Raw genomic sequence first — 26,589 nt, forward strand, 5'->3', positions numbered from 1 at the left:
GAATGCTAGAACTCTATAAACTCACCTGAAAATACCCAACAAGTTCTGGACAAAGCCTTTCATACTGTTTCAACTCCTCCACAGGTCTGTCAAGTTCAGGATTTGGTTTCAGTCTTGATAGATCTGTCTCTAGATCATCTTCCTTAAATAAATGGAAACAATTTTGGGATTAAGTTTAATACATGCACTTATTCCCTGGAGCAGAAGAGACTGAGGGGTGACCTTATAGAAGTGTATAAAATCACGAGGGGTATGGACAGGGTGGATGCACACAAGTCTTTTCCCCAAGGAAACGGAACTGAAAACGAGAGGGCATTGGTTTAAGGTAAATTGGGAAAGGTTTAAAAGGGACCTGAAGGGCAACCTTTTCACACAGAGGGCGGTGGGTGTATGGAATGAGCTGCCAGTGGAAGTGGTTGAGGCAGGTACAACAACAACATTTAAAAGATGTTTGGACAGGAACATGGATAGGAAAGGTTTGGAGTGATATGGGCCAAATGGAGGCAAATGGGACTGGCTTAGTTGGGCAATTTGGTCAGCATGGATGGGTTGGCCCAAGGGCCTGTTTCCATGCTGTGTTACTCTATGACTCTATAACTAAAATAATTATTGCCTTTTGAGGTCCTGACCTCTTTCCTACCTCCCTACACTCTGCCTGCAGGACCTCATCCTTCTTTCTACCTATGTTGCTGGCACCAATCTGAACCACAACCTCTGGTTGAAGGACCTCACTCTGTAGCCATTCAGCGGATCTAGGGAGGCAACATAAAGGAATGTAGCTGACAGCTACAGTGATACTTGAAATGGTGGTGGGCAGGGAGGTGGTTTATAGGCTTTATATCCTTCCAGTTCCTTACTTCTTCACTGCAGCCAGGTTCCTCTGTCTCAGTCCCATCTTCATCATCCTGTTCTTCATTTTCTTCGGCTGCGACATCTTCTGTACAAACACAGATCTGTCAGTCCAATCCTAGCACCTATCTCTACAATTCATGCAAGGTTGATAAGTACGTTATCCGGCATTAGCCTTGCTTTTTGGGAATCATAACATTTTTTCTGACAATGATGTGGTGTTTCATAGCCACAGGGCCTTGTGCTTATGGGAATCCCATCATTCTGTGTAACTGTGAGCAACCAATTCATTGGATTTGGCACATAAAACGGGCCCCAGCTACAAAGGGTTGGACCTCCCTGACATGTGGCACCATCTCTATTATAAACCAGTTTATTGCTTCAATTATAGTGTAGGGTGACATTAGCGCCTTTTAGATTAAAAGACCCGCACTATTCAGAAATGATCCATGAAATGATCCATACAAGCAGAGATCAGAAATTCAACTACCACTTCACCTTTCTATCTCCCGAATCCAGAGCACAAACACACCTTTCTGACACAAGGGTGGTTTACTTGCACTTCTCTCAGTGGGGGCCACACCGTCTCCTCTACGCCAAGGAGACCAAACCCAATCCATGACGGCTTTGAGTACCAGCGTGCCGCTCACAAGTGTGATCTCAATAACTCACCGTGTTAATTCTTCCTGTTCTCTCCCAGTCCTTGGCCAGCTGTATTGTTTCAATAATGCTCAACAGAAGAAGACCCATGGATAAGCCACATTGAAACTCTTTTCTATCCCACAGTCTCATTTCACAATCACTAACTCTTGAATCCTTTCATTCAGAAGATGCTGGGAATGCATCTGCCGATGCCAGCTCCGCCTCCTCCGGATCCACTCTTTGCTTCTTCCTCTGTCCCATTTACTACCATGTTTGCCTTGTCCCATCATCCCTTTCTTTTGGTGTTTTATATCTATTTATACTCAGGATGAGGACTTTACCAACATGCTCACCATTTATTGTCCAAATCTAATTGCCTCTTGATCATAGTAGCTTTCTAGACCATTTTAGAAGACAGACAAATTTCAACAACGTGATTGTAGGGCTGGAGTCATATGTAAGCCAGACTGGGAACAGACAGCAGATTTCCTGTCCAGAAGGATTTTTCCCGATCACCTTTACTGACACTCACGTCCAAAACCTTCCCTCTCACTCTTCACTATAGTTTTTATTTTAGACTTCCACCAGCTGCAGTCATTTTTTGGGGGGGAATATCCACTTTGCATGTGAAAGCATTCTCAGTTACACTCTGTACTTCCAAGATTTTGTACATAAGGTTCAGACTCTTGACTACCTGAACCCGAGACAGTAATATCCAAAGATTCACTTAAAGTTGGAAGAAAGACAGCTTACGAGAGCTAATATGATTGAATTTCAGGCCAATAAATCTGTAGCTCAAAACCAACCTAAGTCGTAATCTCAATACTGGCAGAGACGTTTACTACCCATCAGTCCCTCACAACCATTGACATCAGTTATTATCAGTTACACTGCCCAGGAATACATTGACAATGATGGAAAACTAAAGTAATGGCACAACATAAAACAGTCCAATTTCTTCCCTTCACTGTGAATAAAGCAGCAGAAATACAAGTAAGTCTGTGGGATCTCACCTTGTGGAGCCTCACTGGGACCCTCCAGCACCTGGGAGTGGGCTGCATTTGGCAATACAAATGAATAGCAACTTCGGAGTGTGAGTAAAGGGAGACGTTGTTTTGGATAACACTTCCGCATAATTTGTGTAGCTAACTTTATAACAGGGTGTAGGTCTGGGCTCGAACCACACACCTAGAGAAGGAAGAGAACAGTTTAGTGTCCGCAGTTTCTCCAGAGACCTTCATGTCAATTCATTATAGTACGTTGACCACTCTGCTCAGAGCTTTCCTCTTATCATTGATTTTTGGAAACAGCTTGGACATTTTCCTTCTAAGCTCCAACAAGTTTACATCTTCATTCAGGCTGAAGCTATATCCTGTGACCACTTGCATTCTTGCTGTAAATATTCACTGTCAGGAGTTTTCAAATCTTGTGTACAACATGAAAACTTGCAAAAGCTGATCAATAGGATCAAAAGATAAAAAGCTGGCACAAGACTCCTGAAAGCTTTAGCTACAAATACAGGTCTATTACACACTAAGGTAAATACTGGCAAAGGTTTGTTCCATACAAGTTTTTGTCAGGAATTCTCCCATGGAGATTGGTAGGAACCAGCTGCATCCATCGTTATTTTCCATCTATTGAAACAAAAGATTGTAAAAGGAACACACCAAGCTCTCTGCATCCAAATTCCTGAGATGTCAACCCATTGTGTGAAGCACTGTGAAGGAACCAAAACTGTAACCAGATGTCCAATAGCAAATGATGTCATCACAATTTAACCTGCAGGTACATCAGCATCCTATCATTGTACGGCAGAGTGTGACCTCATGTGGAATCTTTCCTTTGTTTCAAACTACTGCCTACCTGTTGCTAAGTTTGATTCCTAAATTGTTTTGAATCCTTTTAGAGTTAATCATAGTGACAGGAAGCCTCTTCTGTCCCTGATTCCACCTTCCCACTCCCCACCATCTCCCCCCGCTCCCGTCCCATTTCTTCGCCCCTCCCCCCGCCCCCCCCCCCCACCTTCAGTTCTTGCTGGTACTTCTCATCTTTGCTCCCCAGTTCATGCGTGTGGCTCCTTCCCCATCAGTTTATAATCATATTCCCCATGTGGGGAGATTTCATGGTATCACAGACCACGGACCCTCCCTTACCCCACCTACCACCTCCTTCCAGCACACATCCGGCACAAGCACTACTGAAATAGTCCGAACAAGTTCATGCCAGCGTCTATGATTCATTCCCATCTTCATCTAAAAACCATGAACATCTCTTTCCGTTCCTCCCTCCTCATTGTGTGGCTGCCTTTCCCCGAACCACATCTTCACTTTTGCTTAAACTTCCCCACAATGTCGAGCAAGGAAAAAGCCTGGACTTAAACAATATGACGCACGGCACAGAAGTTTGGTGTTATATTCCTAAAGCTGAAGAAACTTACCTGTGAGGTGCTGAGCAAGACCCTCATCCCATCAGCCTCTAGAAAGGCTTTCTTCCCCTTCTGGAGGTTGGTAATGTTCTTGATGCATTTGAGCAGGGCTGCCTGGATCAGAACATACTTGGTTTTCATGTCTCGCTGATGCCAGTCTTCATATAGTTTCAAGAGCCTGTGGATGTACCCACTGTCCACAGCTCGTCTGCTATTCCATTCTGAAATAAATGGTTAATAACAAGCCATCAGATCACTCTCCATACACCTGCAACTACTGGATCTGCAAGGCGAGTTATTTATCCTGAACCTTTCCTCTTCATCCAATTAATGGACAACAGTGTCTCCCTGTGGAATACAGGTGTACCTGCACCTCAAACCTCTTGTAACACTTCTTGCAGATTATAATACAATTTATACCATTATAAACTGAGCACCACCTTCTCTCACACAAAACCACAGTGCAACAGTACAACAATCTTAAGAGTGTATGGACAAAGCAATGCACAATAATTGTGCTAAAGTACCAATAATCTTTATACTTTTGCACTTAGTTGACTGAAAACTCAGCATGAGAACTGGTTTGCAACCAATCAAAAGCAACATTTTTACTAATAGTATACCTACGATCAAGTGGAGAAGCAAAAATAACATCGTCTTAATTTGTATGTGCAGCTTGAGAACTACCAGCTGCATAAGCACAGACACAAAGAAAGAAAATTGGAGGAAGTAAAATTGATTGAAAGTAAAACTGGAATAGCAATCAGGTGAATGGTGTCAGGAAATTCAAAGCACAGATACTCAACAGTGATATTAGTAGTGCAGTCACAGAATAGGTGAGGAGGATTCAAAGCAAGAGTATGGATCAAGGTGAAGAGATTAGAAAAGAACCTTGCTAGATTTCAGCATGTCCCAAGGTACTTAACAACCAGTTGTTTATCTCTGAAGGGTATTGTTCTATGGGCAACTGAACTATGCACAAACCACAATGAGTCCATGCAAAAGTGCAGCCTTAAAGCAGAACAGTTAATAGAACAGTTATAAAGGGAATTGTGGGATTAGAAGTGAGATTGCAGGGTGAGATGGTGAGGTAGAGCTGTAAAGTGGAAAGTGAGATTCAAAAGAGATGAGAAATTATATCAAAATTACTTTAACATAACAATAGCCAACATATTAATAACTAGTGCTTTCATTTTAAATTAATTTGGTTTCTCCTATGTAGACTGGTAGAAGGAACAAATGCCACTTCAGATAAACACGTAGATTCACAGCATAAGACAGATGTTTGCAGATTTTAAATCAACTTACTATATGTTTTACAAAAGTATAATGAAACGTGAAATGAATAAAAACTTACTCGATTTCAGTAAGGCTGAAAGAGCTTCTGTGGCAGCTCTGAAATTAGAATTTATATTTTATTCAGCATGCAGACTCCAATATATAAACGCATCTAAATACACACCATCTGCCTGTAAAAAATTCCAGTCACAACTCAGACATTTCAAAGGACAAGCTTTTAAATCTTGAATTAAAAGATAGAGCTATCAATCAGATCCATTAGCGTATCTAAACCCAGATTCAAAAGCGATCTCCTGACTGTGTTTGTCTCATCTTTCTTTCGTACACTAAGTTACTTCACGTTCTCTCCAAATAAAACAAACAGTTTAATCCTGATTTGATATTTTTTTGGTCATGGATTCAGATCTATGTGAAACTGAGGTAAGAAAATCCAAACTCACACAAAATAGAGTTCACCCAGTCAGTGAACAGAGGAAGCCATGAGACCTTTATTCTGTAAATAAAGCTTCCATAGTGGGGAGGAGGAGCAGAGATCAACCATTAGACAGAAGGTAGGGACTGAATCTTATTGTGGCATGTCGGATCCAGTAGTTTCGAATCCGCAGGTTCTTTCAGAAGTCCAAGAATGAGTTGAAAATTACTTGGTGCTTCACAAAATTTGAATGGAAACATTTAAAACAAAGAAAGAGTCACAGAGCACATGGCACCAGCTTTACTACTTGGAGATGAGCCGAGACAAAGGAACTAACAATGAGCTAGGGCTGCGGGTGGGGAAGAGATCAAGAGAGTGATTAACAAAAAAAAATGACACCTTTTATACCTGAGATAAGAGGTACTCCTTAGCTAACAATAGTCCAATCAGAAAACCTATTAGATATCTGTGGCAAAACCAACCAATGAGAAAACACATATTCATCTGATGGACAAACCAATAAACTAGGAAATGGCCATTCCTTGTGCAGCCACTTGAGGTGTATTAAATACTATACCTGTTAAAAAACTACTTAAAACAGTCGAATCAAACAGGTGGTAGGTGCATGGGAACACCACCACCCGGAGGATCTCCCCCAGCCCCCACACAGCTGCCTGACTTGGAAAGATATTGCCAGTCCTTTAACATAAGGTACAGAACCTTCAGGTACAGAAGCCTGAAGTCCCACACCACCAGGTTCAAGAACAGCTACTTCCCTTCAACCATATGCACAACCCTAATCACTACCTCAGTATAGCAACACTATGACCAACTTACACCACAATGGACTTTGTTTTTTTATTCTAATTGTGTTCTCTCTTGTATAATTTTGTATAATGTATGTCATTAATTTATGTTCTTGTGAATGTTGTGTATCTGATGCTATGTGCCTGTGATGTTGCTGCAAATAAGTTTTCCTTTGGACCTGTGCATACATGTACTTGTGCATCTGACAATAAACTCGGCTTTGACCATCCAACCTTCCTGTCCAACCAGTCTGCAGCCTTTAGCATGGTTGTCCAGGTCATCCTCGCCAGTGTCTCTGCGCCATCCTCTAGCTAGGTGGTACTACACTCACCTAGGTGCAGGTAGAAACAACCCTATCATGCCTTCTCCTCTCATGCCCACACCATTAACTCTGGATCTACCATTGGCTTCTCCTATATGGATAATTTTCCCTTTGGCAAAATCATCCAAAAACACAGAGTTATTTTCCATGCAGAATCTGATGACCCATAACTTGAGCTCACAACTACTGCCCTTGATCCCTCCATCCCTCTACATTGTCTGAAGGCATCCTTCACCTCAGTAGTTTGACCTTGAACTTTGCTTGCTAACCAGCAAAGGCTCCCAGTTAAGATTTTTTACAACTCTTCCTACCTCTGTGCTACCCTACAGACTACAACTGGTTCAGCTTCATCTGGAGAAGAGGATGTGTAGGGAATGGAGTCTGTGATAGGGACTGAGGACAACATCATCTGAAGCAAATACCTGCTCATTGGCTATGGTACATCAGCAAAGGTGGGGTGGACACTGCTGTGGTGTTGATGGGCTGCCCTTGTTCCTTTCTTCATGTGGAATTGTTTTCTGGTGGTGTTACTGAGGGCCAGCATGTATACGGTAAGTAGGAAGAGATGAAAGAAACATCATTGGGGACGTCACTGTTTACAGGTGCAGGCACTGGAGGCAAAGATGTTGTTTTGCCTCCAGTCTTTGTGACTGGATGAATAAGAATGGAAATACAAAACTCCAAATATTGGAAATCTGAAATAAAAATAAACTGTTGGAAATGTGCAGCAGGGCAGGCAGCATACATGAAGAGAGAAACAGAGTTAATGCTTCAGGAGGATTATCTTTCACCTGAACAGTTTGGACAAAATGTCATTGACCTGGAACTTTAACTCTGTTTCTGTCTCTACAGATGCTGCCTGGTGTGCTCAGTATGTTCGCCATTTTCTGATACTGATCCCTCTCCACTGTTGCAGTCGACCCTCCAAGATCTCTGCATTTGCCTGTTCCTGGGCTCTTGTTCTTCCATGAATTTAATCGTTCCAACGTTGATGACTCTCTGCCTTAAGTCTTCAACCTGAAACATTCCTACCTTCCCTTTATTCAATTGTCCTCTCCTATCAGAGTCCATCTTCTTCAGCCCTTGATCAGTTAGACCTATCACCTCCCAGGTTCTTACATCATTCCCACTCTCCCCCTTCCCTCATCTGCCTATCACCCGCTCACTTGGATCCACCTATCACCTTCCAGTGCTTGCTCCAATCCTTCCCCCATCTTTTTACACCGGCTATTTCCCCTCTTTCTTTCCAATCCAGATGAAGGGTTTTGACCTGAGACATCGACTGTCCATTTCTCTCCTTAGATGCTGCCTGACCCACTGAGTGTTCTCAGCAGTTTCTGTTTTCGTTTTAGATTTCCTGCACCTGCAGATTTTTTTGTTTCTGCTTCTTTAAGTCTTTGGTCACCTTTGCTTGTACCTCCTCAGCGCTAAATATTGTTTGTTACTGTGTCAAAATCCTTGGATTGTGTAGATATATTAAAGGTGCTCCATAAACTCAAGTTGTTTATTTAATCTCAAAAAATTACCCCTTGTGAAGTCATGTGCTGGATTTGCTGAGGTGCTGAACTGAAAGCTTTTCAACAGAGAAATGTTCTTGTGATCTGAGTGTTACCTCCTTGTACACGATTTATTGCTAAAAGGAAAACCCAAACCCTGACTATTGGATAAACAAGGATGTTCTTTGTTACATTTCCCTCCATGGGAGTAGTTCAAAGAAGAGTTATCTCCAGCCAAAATTCATCCATCATTCTATATCAGTTTATCCCCTTATTACTACATTGCTGTCTGCAGAAATGGACTGGGACAAATTGGCTGCCATGTTTCCTACATTAGAACAATCGCCAAACTTCAGAAACACCTCTTTAGCTGTAAAGCACTTTGGAACACTGGTATTTTGCTCATGGAACATCCTGAGGTAGTGAAAAGTGCTACAGGCAGACGAGTTGTCCTTTATTTTGTCTCTACCTACACGCCACCTTCTGGCAATAACTTTCCCCCAGTCCTATTCTGTACTGTGAAACAGAGGGACCACCTCATATCTCAAACTGAGGTGAGTCAATGACCAAACCCTGCTCATCAAAACCAGTCTCTGCACAGATCCCCTCACTGCCCACTTTTTGTTCATGTCCAGGCCTGTGCCTAAAGAAGGAGAATAAGACAAAGGTGGGAACAATTGGATTGTTATTAACTGCAAGTCCTGGCCTCTGGATTCAGCTGAGCAACCGTGACTAAAACATCACAGGCAGGCAGCAGGAAGCGTCTCTAATGCAACAGCTTGGGTTTCAGATATATCAGCAAACACCAACATCAGTTTCCAAGATCAAATTCCTTGGCATTTGAGATCGTCAGCAACCACTTCATGTAAGAGGTTGGGACCCAAAGTGACCAATCATTTACTTACAGGTCAGCCCCAATGCTGTATTAATAGGACAGAAACAGTTTGTTCATAAATGTCTCCTTGCCTGAATGAGTCTATATTTACAGCATGTTATTTAATCCTGTAATCTTGTAGCACACCAAAGCAGGAGGTGAGGAGACCCTTCGTCGTGACTTGTTTTGCCTTGTGGACTCCTATATCTTCTACCTAATTATTTATTTCCTTGTATTTGGAATTGGTGTTCCATTCCTCTCAACAAACCATAAGGCCAGCAGAACCCTGCACCTCTATGTGTTGAGAGGGATCCAGTTACAGCATCTGGGTCAAATACCAGTCATTAGTGCTGTTATAAAAGTGAGTCCAACTGCTGTCACTTGGATGCCAAACATTCTGGCTAAAGAACGAGAACGTCTCTGATTATTGAGCAAAGCCAAAAAAGGGAGGGTTCACCACGCAAATATCTTAATGCTTTTACTTAATTTTAAATTAAATTAAGCTGCTTCTTTCTTGAACTCTTCGATACAACACCGGTGTACCATGCATTCATTAAAAGACCAGCAGGAGTGACACAGCGACCCCTCAGGAGTAACAGACAAAGTATTGACTCGTTTGTATTTATCAATGGCCCTAAGTAGGTAAGAAAGAAATAGACAGATAGCAGCAGGTGACCAGGAATGGGAGAGTGTTCACATGTTGCCTCCGAACACAAACTGGCAAATCTGGCACAAGCAGGTGCAGAATTCAATTGCTTCTAAGTCCGAATTACAGATATTATTTTTAAAAATGTGTATGGACAACACACTCCATCTACAAACCTTATTTTCTGTGTCATGACTTTGAGTCCATGATAATAGTTTAAACGGAAACTGCCTACAACAAACTCCACAAGATCACATCATTGCTTACAATACAATAATCCTATATTGACCAACACTTATTGAGTTAGAAAATGCTTCGTGTAATGCCTTCCATCTGCCACATTTTCTTTGCCTTTGAAATTTCAAATGCCCAACATAAGGCTGTGAACAAAATAAACCAAAAGAACCATTTGCCAAAATAACATAATTAAAGATAAACAATGAAAATTTCTATGTCTTAATTGTGCCCTTTATTATACTTCAAGAAATCAGCCTTACTCATACGGGCCTTGTTATAGATTTTACCTTAGAGAGAGCTTTTTTAAAGATTATGACCATATGCATGTTGCAGAATTTCACAACTTCTCACAAGTGCATCAGCAGAACAGCATCTGGCTGCTTCATCTCATGCAAGGATTTGGAAGTTGGCAGGAAATTAGAAATTAAATTCTTGTCTAGAATGCCATTCCCAGGCAGAAGCCCTACAAGTGTTTTATAGTAGTATCAGCTCATCAAAGCCAGTGGAATGTGTTTGAGAAGCAAAGGACAACTCACTGACACTATGGCATAGTTTGTTTAGTATTACTGTTGGGGATGAACCTCTGGACTGTGTGGCCTTACCTAAAACAAGTAATAAGATTTATTTACTTATTTGTTCTCAGGCAAAAACTGTGATTGGAAAAAAATAAGTTTGTAGTTCATTACATGATCTTATAAAAGAAAAATAAATTGCAAACTAAAAATAGATTTATTTTAGTCAGTCACTCCATCTTCAGATGTTTAAGGATTTTTTTGTGATAAGAAATTGAACATGTGAACAAAAGAAAAGTTAATTAGTGATTTTTTTTTGTTTGTGGTAAGTTATTTTTATTAAATACTGCTTTCATTTAGAAAATCGTCAATATAGCATTCAGAGGTCAACTTTCTACCTCTATATTTGAAAAATGCACAAACCAACCTCATGATTTTTAATCCACTAATTTTATCGTAAAAGTAGTAATGTAAAAAAAAGAACAGGTGGTGAGGGATACCCAAGAGAGAAAAGGATTTGCAAAATCTGGGTCACTATTTAGCATTTAGTGCAGCAGCTTTTTTATGTTCTACATTTTCATCTCACACAATTCCAGCTGTGGGTACGAGGCTAGAGAAATCAGCACGATCCTGCAAGTGTAATTAATATAAACTAGTAAGTAAATTGTCAAGTATAAGCTAGTAAGTATTAACTGGCAATTAACATAAGAACTTACTTATTTATTACAACAAGGGAGACCATTCAGCCCTTAGGGTCCGTGCTAGCTCCCAGCAGAGCACTACCATCAGTTCCACTCATCCCCCTTATTTCCCTCTAACCACGTAGCATAATCTGTATCAGGTGCCCATCAATTCCGCACATAATTTACATTAGCCAATTAACCTTCTGGCATGTTTTTGGAATGTGGGAGGGAACCGGAACACCAGGAGGACATCCATATGATCACAAGGAGAGCATTGCAAACTCCACACAATATACACCAGAGGTCAGGATTGAACTCAGGTCTCTAAAGCTGTGAGGCAGCAACACTAAATGTTGTGCCACTGGTGTGGCGTATAACAGTAAGTAATATAAACTAGTAAATATCAATTAGCATGAGAGTTAACCAGAGAACTTTTCAAGAAGGTGCAAACTAAAGATAAAAATGAGAAATTCAAACAAAAAAACACCTCAACTACCTTCCCTAGTAACTAATGTCACATCTGTGACTTGAGTCAGAGCCTGCCTTGAGCATGACAAAAAGACATTAATGCAAAATAATATTATTTCGATCAACACAATATATCACCTGAAAAGAAAACCATTCATCCACACAGGGAGAGATTGCCTTGAGGCTGATTGTTCTCCACAGAGCAGCATAGTACAATCACACTGCAGCAGGTCTGACTCCTTACCTTACAGCCCTTGTGTTCCTGGTTGTGTACGGAGAGAGCAGGTTAAGCACGAATCTTGTGATTCCACTTTTACCCAGCGCAGCACCAACTGTAACTGTAAAGTTATGAAATATATCAGTTGTACAAATAAAATCTGACAAAGTTACAGAGATAAAAACAGAAAATGCTGGAAATACTCAACAGGTCCAGCAGCATCTGTGGAAGGAGAAACAGAGTTAATGTTTTGGGTCAGAAACCCTTTGTCAGAACTGGGAAACAAATTAATTGTGGTAATAATGGGAGAGGGATGGATAGAGCAGGGGGCAGTTCCATTGTTGTTCCTACCTTGAACCAACCTCAATAAGCTATCAACCAAAAGGCTTCATCAACAGCAATCTTGTCTCCCTAATCATAGATATTCCTAGTGTCCTATCCTTCCATCCATCACCCTCTCTGCAACTTAAAACTAACTTATGTTTAATTTATGTTTTTCCTGTGAATGCTGTTTATACGACAGTATGTGTTTTTCACTGCACCCGTATGTGCATTTGTGCATCTGACAATACACTTGACTTTGACTTGTTTCCTCTCTTTCTCAGCTTTGACGAACAGTCTTCAATCCTTCTTGTCAATACTTCTCTTTCCACAGATGCTGCCTGACCTCCCAAGTGTTTCCGGCATTTTCTGTTTTCAAGCCAAGTTTCCAGCATCTGCAATTTTTTCTTTGATTTTCATTTTAAGTTACAATGATGTCAAATATATCAGTGGTCTAGACTGGTGAACAAAATAGTCCTGGTTCCTGGAGAATCTGAAGTTTCTATTCACAGGCAGGAACACAAAGAGTTATAGTGACTCAAAAAAGAAATGTGACATTCAGTCCATCAGTTCTGCACTAATGTGGCTCAAAAACTGAGCCACCTGGCGTAATTTCATTCTACTAGTGATTTGGGTTATTATTACTTGGTAAAAAGATGTGGCAATTAAAAGATAAAACCAGCGAGGTCACAGAAGACTGAAAAATAGCCAATGTTATTCCTTTGTTTAAGAAGATCAATAGGGATAATCCAGGAAATTTTAGGTCGGTGAGCCTTACATCGGTGGTAGGGAAATTATTGGAGAAGATTCTTAGGGACGGTATTTATTCAAATTTGGAAAAGCATGGACCTATTAGGGATAGTCAGCATGACTTTGTGTGGGGCAGGTCCTGTCTCACAAATTTGATTGAGTTTTTGAGGAGGTGATGAAGATGATTGATGAGATAGGGCAGTGTATGTTGTCCACATGGACTTTAGTAAAGTATTTGACAAGGTCCCTCGTAGTTGGCTTATCCAGAAGATTAAGTTACATGGGATCCACGGTGAGTTGGTAAGTTGGATACAAAATTCGCTTGGCCATAGAAGACAGAGGATAGTGGTGGAGGAGTCTATTTCTGATTGGATGTCTGTGACCAGTGGTGTTCCACAGGGATCTGTGCTGGGACCTCTGTTGTTTGAATTACAGGTATATATGGTAATGATTTGGACGAAGATGTAGGTGGGCTGATGACACAAAAACTGGTGGAGTTGCAGATAGTGAGGGAGAATATCAAAGGATACAGCAGGATATAGATAATTTGGAAATCTGGGCAGAGAAATGGCAGATGGAGTTTAGTACAGACAAGTGTGAGGTGGTGCATGTTAGGAGGTCATATGCAAGATGAAAGTATCAAGTAAATGGTAGGACCCTTAGGAGCATTGATTAGAGAGGAATGTTGGGGTGCAAGTCCATAGCTCCCTGAAAGCAGCAACACAAGTAGATAGGGTGGTAAAAAAGCCATACAATGTGGTTGCCTTCATCAGTCGGGGGGTTCTCTATAAACGTTGTCAAGTCCTGTTGAAGCTGTATAAAACTTTAGTTAGGAAATATTTGGAGTATTATGTGCAGTTCAAGACGCCACACGACAGGAAGGATGTGGGGGCTTTGGAGAGGGTGCCGCAGAGGTTCACGAAGATGTTGCCTGGATTGGAGAGTATTAGCTGTAAGGAGAGGATGGACAAACATGGGTTGTTTTCTCTGCAGCACTAGAGGCCAAGGGGTGACCTGATAGAAGTTTATAAAATTATGAGAGGCATTACATGGTAGATAGAGTATTTTTCCCAGGGTGGAAATGTCAAATATTAGAGGGCATAGGTTTAAGGTGAGAGGGGTAAAGTTTAAAGGAGATTTGCACAAGAGAGTGGTAGGTGCCAGGAATGCCCTGCAAGGGGAGGTGGTAGTAGCAGATATGACAGCAATGTTTAAGAGGCATTTAGGCATTCACGTGGACAGGCAGGGAATAGAGGGATATAGATCAGGTGCAGGCAGATGGAATTAGATTGGCATCATGGTCGGCACAGATGTAGTGGGCCGAAGGCCCTCTTCCTGTGCTGTACTTTCTATGTTTTATGTTCTAAACTCTGTTAAGTGTAGAATAATTCTGTTACTTTTAGAGGCAATGGTTGAGATCATTCATTAGCCAGCTATCTACGTGTGAAAACACTCTCAGGAAAGGAGGGCAGGGAGAGCTGAGAGATATAAGAGGTCACTTCTTACCAATGCTATCAAAGCTTCCCTGAATCAGCAGGAGGAGATGTGGAAGGAAAGTCAGTGATGACTCCCCTGTTGGTGATCTGCACTCCAATCAGGAGAAAGCATGACATCCTTGTTAACAGTTCTCTGGGGCATCACAGTTTAGGGGTCAATCGTTTCCCTCAAAACACCCTTGGATCAGATAAGTAGCGAAGGCCAAAACAAGGGTTTCAATTCATTGGCTGCTGCTGAAAGGGAGAGCAGTTTGTTTGGTCAGGTTCTACTTATACAAGGTTAATCAGCGCTGAGATAGGCTTTAAACGAAAAATTGGAGAAGACTTCAGGTGAGGAGAGGTTATTAAGAAGAAAAGTCAAGGCACTAGACTGGTGATGTACTTTGGGTGGTAAAAAGCAGAATGGGACAGAAAAGAACAGAGAGTTGAATGGTGATTATGTATCAGGGCATAAGGGCCATAAGAGGAAATGGGAAAATGTTCAAATTAAAGGAGATTTATCTAAGTGTGCAGAGCATTCACAACATGATATATGAATTAATGGCACAAATAAAAATAAATAGAATTGATTCAATATATGCTATGAAGGCATCAACTGGCAAGACCAGGACTTATTGCCAGTCCTTGCTATGTCAGAACTTAAAGTCAACATCATTGCCTGTGAGTCTGGAGTCACATATAGACCAGACTGGCTAATTATCTTCTCAGGTGAACTATCAATAATTTGATAGTTTTCTTTTGGTAACCACTATTGACACAAGCTTCTTTCTACAAAAAAAAAATCCCAGACACTGAATTCAGCCCCCAGCTGTTTTGATTGGGTTTGGACATGTCCTGGAATCAGTAGTCCAGACCCCAGGATCTAGCCCACTGACTTAATCACTACGTTATCACAGCCCTAATCTCTGCAAGCAACATTAAAGCTTCCCACAAAATCATGTGGAGATTTCATTTATGGTGCCACTTACCACTGGAAGCACAGATCTTGACAGTCCACAAGCAGGGTGTGACATACTTGGCTTGGGGTAGGCTGCACTTCATCAAGTTCAAGATCTCATTTAAGGCTCCAATTTCTTGAGCTTTCTGTCCAAACCTCTTATCTGCAACAAAATATCAGGATTTTTTTTAATGAAGCTCAAATTCCAGTGACAACAAATTGTGTTTGCATTCACTGTTGAAAATGGTACTGGGACACACTTTCAGTCTGCCTGTGGTAGTGGTCCCTGCCTCTCTTGCACCATCAATTGACTGTAGTTCATTGGGCTTGTGATATGTTTCTGCACATTCCCACACACTTCCCATAGATCTTAAAGCTCATTTTTTATAATAACATGTTTTTTTAAAACAAAAGATGCAGAAGTGGGAAAAGGCCATTCAACCCCTTGTAGGCTGCTTAGCTATTCAATAAGATCATGGCTGATTTTCTACCTCAGCACTACTTTCCTGCACTAATCCCAGATATCTTAATTCCCTTTTAAATCTATTTTATAAGGGAATACTCAAAAATGTGCAAATTGACCTCATAAAACATATTCATGGCCTAATTAGCATCACATTTGATTAGTATCACTTTCACTGCATTTCCATTATTCTGCTAGATATAACATCAAAGATTTTGTTTTTCCCTTTAAGAAGTTCAAGATTTCATTTAAGGCTCCAATTTCTTGAGTTTCCTTACTAAGCCTCTTATCTGCAATGAAATATTAGTGTTTTTTATTTTAAAAATGCCCAAATTCCAGTGACAACAAATTGTGTTTGCGTCCACTGTTAAAAATGATACTGGGACACACTTTTAGTGCTTACACTGGCCCCAGTAAAAAAAACTCAGTTTGTTCCTCAATTTAAAGTCAAACCATTTCAATTGTAGTATTATTACAGCATAGGAGGAGGACAATTAGTCCAGTGGGTCCTTGCAGTCTCCCCAGAGAACAATCTATTTAGTCTCATTGTCCTGCTCTTCCTCCGTAGCCCTGTCAATTACTTTCCCTCAAGCTCCCACGGGTTCCCTTTTAAAAGCCCCAATTGTGTAAAGATTAATAAAATGGTCTTTTCCCTATTAACTCGCTAACTAACTTGCATGCGGTTATTGTAACCAAGGATCAGTGTAGCTGTGGGGTGGGTCAAATTGAGTGCAATTAGGCCAACAGGTTCAGTGCATGATTGTTTTATAGTTGGTTTATTGAAAATTCACATAGCAATTTCCATGGCATTACCCTTTGTTCTGTTATTTCCTCATGGTTAAGGGTACCAGAGCTTCAGGTATAATTAGTGAACATCGTTCCTTACCTCTTTGTCCAACTTTGACAATTAAATGCATTAAAGGCAAGATGACCTCATAATCCAGAGGAAGTATTCTAGTCACATTCACCAGTGTGTGTAGCAATGCCTCACTGCCTCCCTTAGTAATCAGGTAACTGATCCGTTTGACTGTACCTGAAATGAGCAAATTAAAGAAACATAGCAACAATCGGCATCTATATAACATAGAAGTGTAAAAATGAGTAAGAAATGAATAGATGCTTGGTCAAATAAGTAAGGCATTGAGCAGAGTTTCAAAGAAGGGCTCTGGCAGCCTAGGGGTAAATTACAGAGGTAAGGAATCAGAGAGCTGATGTATGGACGCAAACTGTAGGGTGAAGTGAGTGGGGCAAGTACAGGAGGCCAGATTCAGAGGAATGGAGGGCTCTTAGCTCCTACTTAGAAATAGAGAGAGGCAAACTGACCCAAAAACTGGCAGACCAAATGACAGAAGCTTCAAAATAGTCCCTGATAAAACGTTGGGGTTGTGTAAGCAAGTAGTCATGTGAAATTCTGACCCAGATATTAGATATTCATTTGTCTTTGAGCATTAAAGTATATATTAAAATTCTGCAAGTGTGCTAGAAACTACAAGATAGCATACATATATTTGATTTATAAGCATTTGATATGTAAGCATTTATTCCTGTTTTGCAAAGAGTTGCACCAATTTTGTGCCTAACAGTAATGGAGAAAAGCAAATGTTCAAAGGCACAGCATTTGTGCATTTCTATGTGAAAACAGGATCAAGTAATCCTGCAGTCTGCACTGAGGTTCAAGGGGTACAACCTGTACTGAGGATCGAGGTCACAGTCTGTGCTAAGGACCAAGAGACAGAGTCTTTTGTGCCAATAGAACCAGATTAGTGCTCAGAGTTCTTACTGCAGCTGAGAGTTATGGTTTGGAATACAACAACTGGTAGAAGATTCAATTATTAATTTTCCTTAGTGAAAAATGGAGAAAAAATAGGGGATGGGGATTGATTGGATAACTATTTCAATGCGCTAACATAGGCACGGTGTACCAACTAGCCTCATTCCTTGCCGTGCAATTCTCTGCCAATGACAGTTGTGGAAGAACTACCAGCTGGAAATCACCACCGTATTTTAATTCCCCTTTCAGCTTTGGTTCGAGTTAACCTACGTGTGACACTTTGCTTTATTGCATGCAGCAGACCTGGATTGTGAGGAGTGGGTCGGTGCCTGTTGCCTTTTGACGAATCTCTTTATCTCAACATCCTGTCCTGGAGTGGTGTCAGTATAGGCTGGCCTCTTACCCAGACAAGGAAAAGAAATCACCCCACATCCTGTTTATAACACTGGGGCAGACTCAGGGAAGGTCACATGAAACAATCTGTAATGGGGGAAGGCAGAGGTCGAGGGAGGGGACAGGTGGCTAAATTATTTGTTTTAATTCTTTTCTATCTGGTAAAGTGATCTTTAAGACTCCCTGTCAGGTCCCCAAGTATAGCAATATAGAATGACATGTGTAATGAAATAATTGGCATTTTCCTACTCTACACCAAGAATGCAAAAACACAAGAAATTGAAAATGCATTCCCTCATTGTCAACCATATTTCCATGAAGACCGGGTTGAATAAATTTATAATTAAGAAGTAATGGTGATCAAGAAACTACTGGATTATCACAATATTTCACAATGTTTCCGCATATCCTTCAGGGAAGAGCACCTTCTATCTTTACTCAGTCTAGCCTTTGACTCTGAATACACAGCAATGTGGCTGACTCTTAACCGCTCCCTGGCCTACTCTAACAGGTATTCATATCAAAGGTGATAAGGTGTCAGGTAATAAACTCCTACTTAGTCATTCTCCAAGTGAATAAAAAGGCACAGAAACTCATTTTGCAACTTATAATTGTGGCCAAAAACTACTTTTGAGAGCAAAGAGTGGGTAGTGGTTATGTTTTCAATTTCCAGATAGCTTACTTTGAAAAATAAGATGTGAATTCAAGCCTCTAGTCCACTAACAGGAAGAATACTAAATCGGTAAAAGGTATTTCCCAATTACTTAAGGTGACCAATGACAATATTTTTATGTTTAGTATTGTTCTGTGCCCATTCCAGGACAACACAATGGAGGTTATGTTTGTATGGTGTCATATGGAGGGTTTTTTCTCTGCTGCTGTGAGCTCTGGGGACCGTAGCCCTGGACAGAGCTTAACAGAACATATCCAAACCCAAGCTCTTTCGAAGCAGGGGCTAACCTCTGCCACTGCAGACAAAATGCCAGCTTCATCACTTTAATCAGCTGGCCGGATCCTTGCGAAAGTACGTGGGCCCATAGATAGGGTGAATGCAGGTAGTCTTCTTTCCAGGGAAGGGGAACTAAAAACCAGAGCACATAGGTTTAAGGTGAGAAGGGAAAGATTTTAAAGGGACCTGAGGGGCAATTTCTTCACCCAGATGGTAGTGCATATATGGAACAAGCTGCCAGAGGAAGTGGTTGAGGCAGGTACAATAACATTTCAAATACATTTGGACAGGAACATTGATAGGAAAAGTTCAGATGGATATTGGCCTAGCTTGGTTGGGCATCTTAGTTGGCATGAATGAATTGGACTGAAGGGCCTGTTTCCATGCTGTATGACTCTATGACTCTAACCTTCCTTAAGTGCACGGCCCTCATGGGACTTTGGGACAAATGTTGTTCTAACATCATTCAGTCCAAGACCGGGAGCTGACCTTTGCATTTCTAGAAGAGAAGGAAAAAGTAGTCACCCCAGTAAATGAGCAAACCTACACAATAACTAATGGGCTGCACTGTCGGAGGTGTGTGTATGATTCGTATCTGAACTGGAAAAAAAGATGAAGACTAAATCATAAATTCAGAATATTTTTGCTACACCATACTGGGTATGATCCCCTACAACTGCAGTTTCTCTGTGAACGATGAACCATGACTGAATATTGTGTCACACACTCACCCGCCGACAGTAGTGCATCCAGAATTTGCAGGATGCCGAGAGTAGTTCTCAAATCGTGGGAATTCTGCAATAAGACAGGCAGAAAAACAAGATGAAACCCAGACGGCAAAGTTCCAAAAAGTTCTGTCCCAAAGGATAGCACCAAGCAATATTGCTTCATTTTGGGAAGAGCAAAATCTGTTTCAGGTCAATGTGCAGTTAGACATTTCTCCTCATCTCTGTGTGTGTTATTTCATCTCCTCTGTTTTTACAATATATATTAATCAGACCTGATCTAAATTCACTCTTGAAGTACGTTATGATAATACAGAGGGTCTATTGACAAATATGTGTCAGATAATGAATTGGAAGTGGAGCAGGCAGTGAGTTTTGGCTCATACAAGCTGTCTACCTTGGAGCAAACCACTTCATGTTATTCAATCAGCAACATCTGCTTGATGAACAAAGGAAATGGTACATAAGACAGAAACTACAGCAATATCTCTTAATAAATGCAAGTTACTTTGGCCAGAAAATGCAGAGTGGAAGATAATCACACACAAATTATGTGCATAAAATTAGATTCAATTACTTATAATACTGCAGTTACTTACATGATGACGGAGGAATAATTACTCCCAATCTGTCAGTATGTGCAGCTATGATAATAATGCATATTGACACTAGGTGGAAAAACCAGTGCACGTCACAAACAGTCACCCTTTTGCTGAATATCTGGTGGCATTGGGCTCTCAAAGACCCTGCACATTGGCTCATAGAGTCACAGAGTTATACAGCACAGAAACAGGCCCTTCGGCCCAACTGGTCCATGCCGACTAAGATGTCCATCCAAGCTGGTCCCGTATGCCTGCATTTGGCCCATATCCTTCTAAACCCTTCCTATCCATGTACCTATCCCACTGTCTTTCAAAAGTTGTTATTGTACCTACCTTAGCCACTTCCTCTGGCAGCTCATTCCATATACGGACAACCCTCTGGGTGAAAAAGTTGCCCTTCAAGTTCCTATTAAATCTTTTCCATCTCACCTTAAACCTATAGCCGCTAGTTCTTCAGTCCTTAACCCTGGGAAAATGACTGAGTGCATCATGCTATCTATGCCCCTCATAAATTTATACACCTCTATAAGATCACCTCTCAGTCTCCCATGCTCCAAGGAAAAAAGTCCTAGCCCGTCCAACCTCTCCCTTTGACCCAGTCCCTTGAGTCCTGGCAGCATCCTCGTAAACCTTTTCTGCACTCTTTCCAGTTTAAGAACATCTTTCCTATAGCAGGGCGACCAAAACTGAACACAATAAGTGCAGCCTCACCAACATCTTGTACAACTAAAATGAGGCTCATGTATCTTTTGCTCCAGCAGTGGCCAAAGACAGATTCAAAATGGAATATGCACATGCACAGTCTGTTGTCTGACCCAGACGCAAGAACTATTCTCCAGCATTGAGAGCAGCCTAACTTCTGGTTCAGCCCATTAATAAAGAAAGGCATTTACATAGCATCTCTCTTTAAGTTCCAAAATCCTCTACAACCACTGAAGTACTTTTAAGGTGTACTTTCTCTTGAAATATAGGACACATGGCAGCCAATTTATGCACTACAAGGTCCACAAAGGTCAATATAAACTGCAATGTTTATTTGTAGAGCTATCAATAATTTTGAGAGAGACATATTTTGGTGCTGGGTTTGGAATTTTGTTCAGCAACATCAGCCCCTATTAATAGTTGGGTCCCACTACTCTTACATTGACACACAGAACTATAAACATTAATTGTAAACACAGGAAGAGGGCATCAAGTCAATGGTTTCTATGCTGCTTGGAGAACAGCTATCACATTCAAGCTCTTGATCAATGGCCTCAAGGGTTATGGCTCTTCAAGTCAGTGTTCAAGCTCTCCCATACTTTCAAGCAGTGAGTTTCAGTGCTCCTCCCAAGTCTGACAGCTATCCCACAAAACTGGAAATTCTCTGGGTTTGACCTAGAGTCTATGATACTCTGTCAAACTTACCAGGGATCTAGCGGTCAGGTAGATTTCCAGCTAACACTGAACTCAAGTCTAAGTGTTCACACCCAGACTCAGTCCAGTAGATATTAGGCTCTAGTTAGTGTTTGTGCTCATGAAGGCATGCACACCCAACATCTGAACTCTGCACCTACACACATCAGGGATTGCACAGATGATAACTGGAGTCTTCTGCCTGCAGTCAGAAAGGTCTCTACAACAGCTCCTTGGTAAAGTTCCCAGTTGTGCTAATATATCAGGCAAATCCCTGTGACCTCTCTGCTACTCACTAGTGATGGGAATTGCAGCATCTACTGTGTATGCTGTAAACGTGAGCCCTCACTGGATGGGATTTCCACCTACTTCACACACACTTTAAACCCAGTTGTCGGTGCTGTAAGTCATGCATTAGTCACTGGACTCGGGTAGATTCAGATGGCAAATGCCCCAGGACAGTGACTTCCAGGACAATGTGGAGTAATTTCCTCCTCAGTGCTCCAGAGGGAGTGTTGTCTTTCATCCACACCACGTCTGATGTAACCAGGACTCAAACTGAAAGGTGCCCAGAGTGCTGTGAAGTGGTCCAGGGATTCTTGCTATTGTGCTCAAATTTCTAGTCTCATATACATAGCTTTTTAAGTTACAAATACTTAAAAATCTATGTATAACAGCCTAGAAAATTGAGCTCTATATTTACTGCACATCAGGTATATTCTAGGGTTGTTGTCCTTTTGGTGAATTGGTTGGGTTTTTTAGATAAATTTTTGGTCAGCTGCAGCTTCCTTCCTGGTTTGGCGTGGGTCAAGCTTATGCGTAGATTGGTAAACTTCCACCATTCAAACTTAATCAAACAGAACACATTTCAGAGTACTTCAATTTGAATCATGTTTACTCATCAGCCTTATTTGATGGAGATTGCCAGCTGATGAACACTTCTGTCAGTTTGAGAGTTGTTCTCTGCCACCATCTCATTTGCAGTGGAAATTAAATTGAGGCTTTCCAACATTGCTTCTTACAGAGCTCTTTTAAAGTAAAGTTTTTACCTCATTATTTTGTGTTGGATTCAGCACTAAATGTATTACATATAGAAAATATGCATAGACAAGTCATTATGAAGATGGATATAATGGCACTGTATGTTTGATCATTTGTTAATTAGGATCTGCAAATGATGAATTGCATCTATCTGAGCAGGTTGTTCTTTATAATAATCTGTGATTAGATTAGTGACTGCAGGATCAAGAGTTGTCCATTTAGCGTCTTGATGATTAGCAATAGCATTCCATACAAATGCATCAAAATTAAGTTAAAAAGTGAAGTCTAGGTGTGACCTTATAGTGGTTTAGAAAATTACAAGGGGCATAGATATGGTAGGTAGTCACAGTCTTTTTTCCAAGGGTAGGAGAGGGTTTAGTTTTAAGGTGAGAGGAGAAATATTTAAAGGAGATCTGAGGGGCAAGTTTTTCACACAGAGGATGGAATAAGAGAATATGAAACAAGCTGCCAGCGGAGGTGGTAGAGGCAGGAACAATCACACCATTTAAAAAGCATTTGGGCAAGTACATGGATAGGAAAAGTTTGTACGTTCTCCCCGTGTCTGTGTGGGTCTCCTCCGGGTGCTCTGGTTTCCTCCCACATTTCAAAGACGTACAGGTTGGGAAGTTGTGGGCATGCTATGTTGACGCCGAAAGCGTGGCTACGCTTGCGGGCTGCCCCCAAAACATTCTACGTAAAAGATGCATCTCACTGTGTGTTTCAATGTACATGTGACTAATAAAGATATCTTATCTTATTTCAGTAATTATTCCAACAGCCTGTTTTTTGTTTATATATTTACAAATAGTTTTCATAGCAACATGTACATAGCAATCAATAAAGGGCCAAGTTTGAGTCTGCTGTTTGAATCAAACAAATGAAACCCTCATATAAAGGCAGATAAGAAAGAAAGAAAGATGTGTATATTGTTGTGGTTTATAGAACATAAGAAATAAATTCACGATTAGGCCACCCAGCCTCTCATATCTGCTCCTCCATTTAACAAGATTACAGCTGATCTTTTACCTCAGTGCCACTTCCGTGCACAAATTTCCCTGAATCCTTCACATCATACAAAATCTATTAGTCTTCATCTTGAATGTACTCATTGATTGGGCCTCCACAGCCCTTTGAGATGAAGCATTCTGAAGACTGACCAACCTCCGTGAACTGCTCTGGTCTGGATTGGTCCAGAATGCTGACTGCTTTTCAGATAATTCAACCACAACACTACCAAACAAAATTCACAAGGAGATTCACAACTCTTTTTGAAAGAACAGGTGAAAAAATCTAGATTACTTTTGGCAAGATTTTTTTTAAGTTCTGTGCATTGACCCTGTTCAAGCCTCCTTCTCCTCATCTCCAGGGTTTAGGCTTTGACCCTTAACTAATCAGCATCCTCCTCCTTCCAGCCACAGTTGTGGCTGTCTTCCCTATGCTTTTGCTTGTCTTTGTTCTTCTGGCCACCCCACTACCCTATAGTGGTTCTGACTGCTGATTCGTTGATTTTTATATAGCTCTGATATTAGGGACCATTTGTAGACACTTATTAGTGGACACTTTGTAGACCTTCTCACTTCTTTCCCGTCTTTTCTAACTCCCCCCAGTATGTTTCAGGTCCTTCCTGGCTGCTTTGCTCCTTTCCTCCTGCAACTGCCAGTCTTGCATTTACCTCCTCACCACCATGCAGTCACTTAAAATACTTCTTAAACAATTATTTTCTTCCAGTAATTATCTTGCTAGCTCCCTAAAGGGTGACCATAAGCCTGATTTCAATTATTAATAAAATTATTCTTTCCTCTGCTTTGTTTCTTTTTTCCTTTGTTTGCTGTGTCCATCCCCCTGCCCCCAGTCCCTATTAAAATAATTAATTTAATTCCACATCTCCTCCACCTCGTTCAATATGTTTCCAGCGCTCCAGTCCTATATTTTCTCATACACTCTCCAGCTGCATCCCAGAAGTTGCTCCCCTGCCGTCCATTGCTATTCCTGCCCACTTCTCTGAATTTTGAGTCCCTCCTGTTTGCTAATCCCACAGCTCCAATTTAGTTATTTTCCCAACCTCAGTAAGTATTTGCCTTCACTTCTGCCTCATCACCTCCTGCCTTGACTTTGGCTATTAACTTACCTCTGAAATATTTCTCTTCTCCCCGCCAGTTCTGCTTGTTCACTATTGTTCACCCGACTCAAGGACAGCTTCTATCCTGCTACTATCAGAATCCTACGCTCATACGTTAAAGATGACCTATCATACGCTAAAGATGAACTCTTGATCTCTAAATCTACCCCATTGTGGACCCTGCACCTTATTAGTCTACCTATACAGCACTTTCCCTGTAGCTGCAAATCTTTATTCTGAATTCTGTTTTCTTTTTACTACCTTGATGTACTTATGTATGGCATGATCTGTCCGGATGGCATGCAAACAGAAGTTTTTCACTGTATCTCGGTACACATGACAACAATAAAACAATACCAATAATAAGCCAATACCAGTTGAAGTCCCAGTGCAGTCTAGCCTGTGTATTTGATAATTAATCCTAATTAAACAATATCATCCTTGATTTATAACAAAACAACATTGTGGGAAATCTACTAATTACTAATTAGGGTGAATAGCTCCCATTGACACTCCCTACTTCCTGTCACCACAATTTTTGGCTATGCTAATTCCTAAAGTCAGTGTAGACCAATTAGGGATTAAGTTGTAAAACATTTTTTTCAAACAGTGGGACAATGAAGCAACAAAGCTCCTACCCTGCCTCCCAACACCCCCCAAAGCCTGTGGGCACTGGATCAATTAGCTTTACTGAGGTAGTGCTCTCCGGGACAGAGCAAGAAGATAGGTAAATGATGCTGAGCTACACGTCAGTCATGATAAAGTAGAATGGCAGACCAGCTTCAAAGGATTCAATGGCCTTCTCCTTCCCTAGTTAGAGTTCCCTCATCTTACAAAAGACATGGTTGTATAAATGCAATTTATCTACTATGGGGATGGCAAATTAAATGCATCATTGCAAATAAAATTCAGCATCATTACACAATAGCATTGATGGCTAAACACAATGTAAATTTACACAGCCATTAACCTAAAATTTTGACCTAAAACTTCTCTAAAACTTTATTAACACCTCTCTATGTCAACAGAAATTAATATAGCAAAAACATTCAGGCAAAAATAAACAACAATTTATTTAATAGTAAATGGTGAATGCTTTTTTAGGAAATTTATTTTACAAGTAAAAGACGTGCTACTTCACTCTGTGAACATTAGCTTAGAATTTCTTTTCTTAACTATAAATAGCAGCTTTGAACTATTTTCTAACCAGTTTATTACATTTCAGAGATGTACCATCTGCATAATCAGAATTTGGTTTGATTTGAGCGTGGCCCCTTAAATTTAAAGTATGACCCAGGCCATGAGATTAGGACAATAACAATCTTTATGTTCTCTGAAAGGACTGAGGAAAAAAACCACCTGTGGCCTTGAATGACAGAGAGATCCTGAAACTTCAAACAATATCATGACAAACGCCCCACTTACCTTGAGTGTCGACAGGAGAACTTCCAAACCTGCGTTTTCCGGAGCAACAATCATCTCTGCCATGATTTCTGACAGGCTCTCAAAGCTGAAGCACAAGAGCTCTCTCTCGTTTGAAACTGCAGAGAACACTGAGCACCGTGCACACTGAGAACACTGTAGACAGACCAGAGGTTGACATCACTTACTTGTCTCTGGCACAGAGGGAGGTATCAATTTTCTGCTGTAAAAAATTTTGATGAGTGCTGGTCACAAAATAGCACATTGCTCTGTGCTAAACAGCTAGTTGTGGACACCAAGAGCCAGCCCCACCAAG

General features: G+C 40.9%; 1 protein-coding gene across 1 annotated transcript in view; it reads right to left on the reverse strand.

Moving 5' to 3' along the window:
- The window catches only part of LOC127583883 (cytosolic carboxypeptidase 4), a 148,043-nt gene extending 121,713 nt beyond the window's left edge, over positions 1 to 26,330 (reverse strand). The window contains 10 exon segments of the mRNA XM_052040273.1: positions 26 to 142; positions 858 to 937; positions 2,505 to 2,679; positions 3,929 to 4,137; positions 5,274 to 5,311; positions 11,917 to 12,010; positions 15,425 to 15,556; positions 16,743 to 16,889; positions 19,701 to 19,764; positions 26,277 to 26,330. Of these exon segments, the coding sequence (XP_051896233.1) occupies positions 26 to 142; positions 858 to 937; positions 2,505 to 2,679; positions 3,929 to 4,137; positions 5,274 to 5,311; positions 11,917 to 12,010; positions 15,425 to 15,556; positions 16,743 to 16,889; positions 19,701 to 19,764; positions 26,277 to 26,330 (1,110 nt within the window).
- Between the last annotated feature and the right edge of the window lie 259 nt (positions 26,331 to 26,589).

Source organism: Pristis pectinata, chromosome 28 (genome assembly GCF_009764475.1).
Source record: "Pristis pectinata isolate sPriPec2 chromosome 28, sPriPec2.1.pri, whole genome shotgun sequence".
NCBI lineage: Eukaryota > Metazoa > Chordata > Chondrichthyes > Rhinopristiformes > Pristidae > Pristis > Pristis pectinata.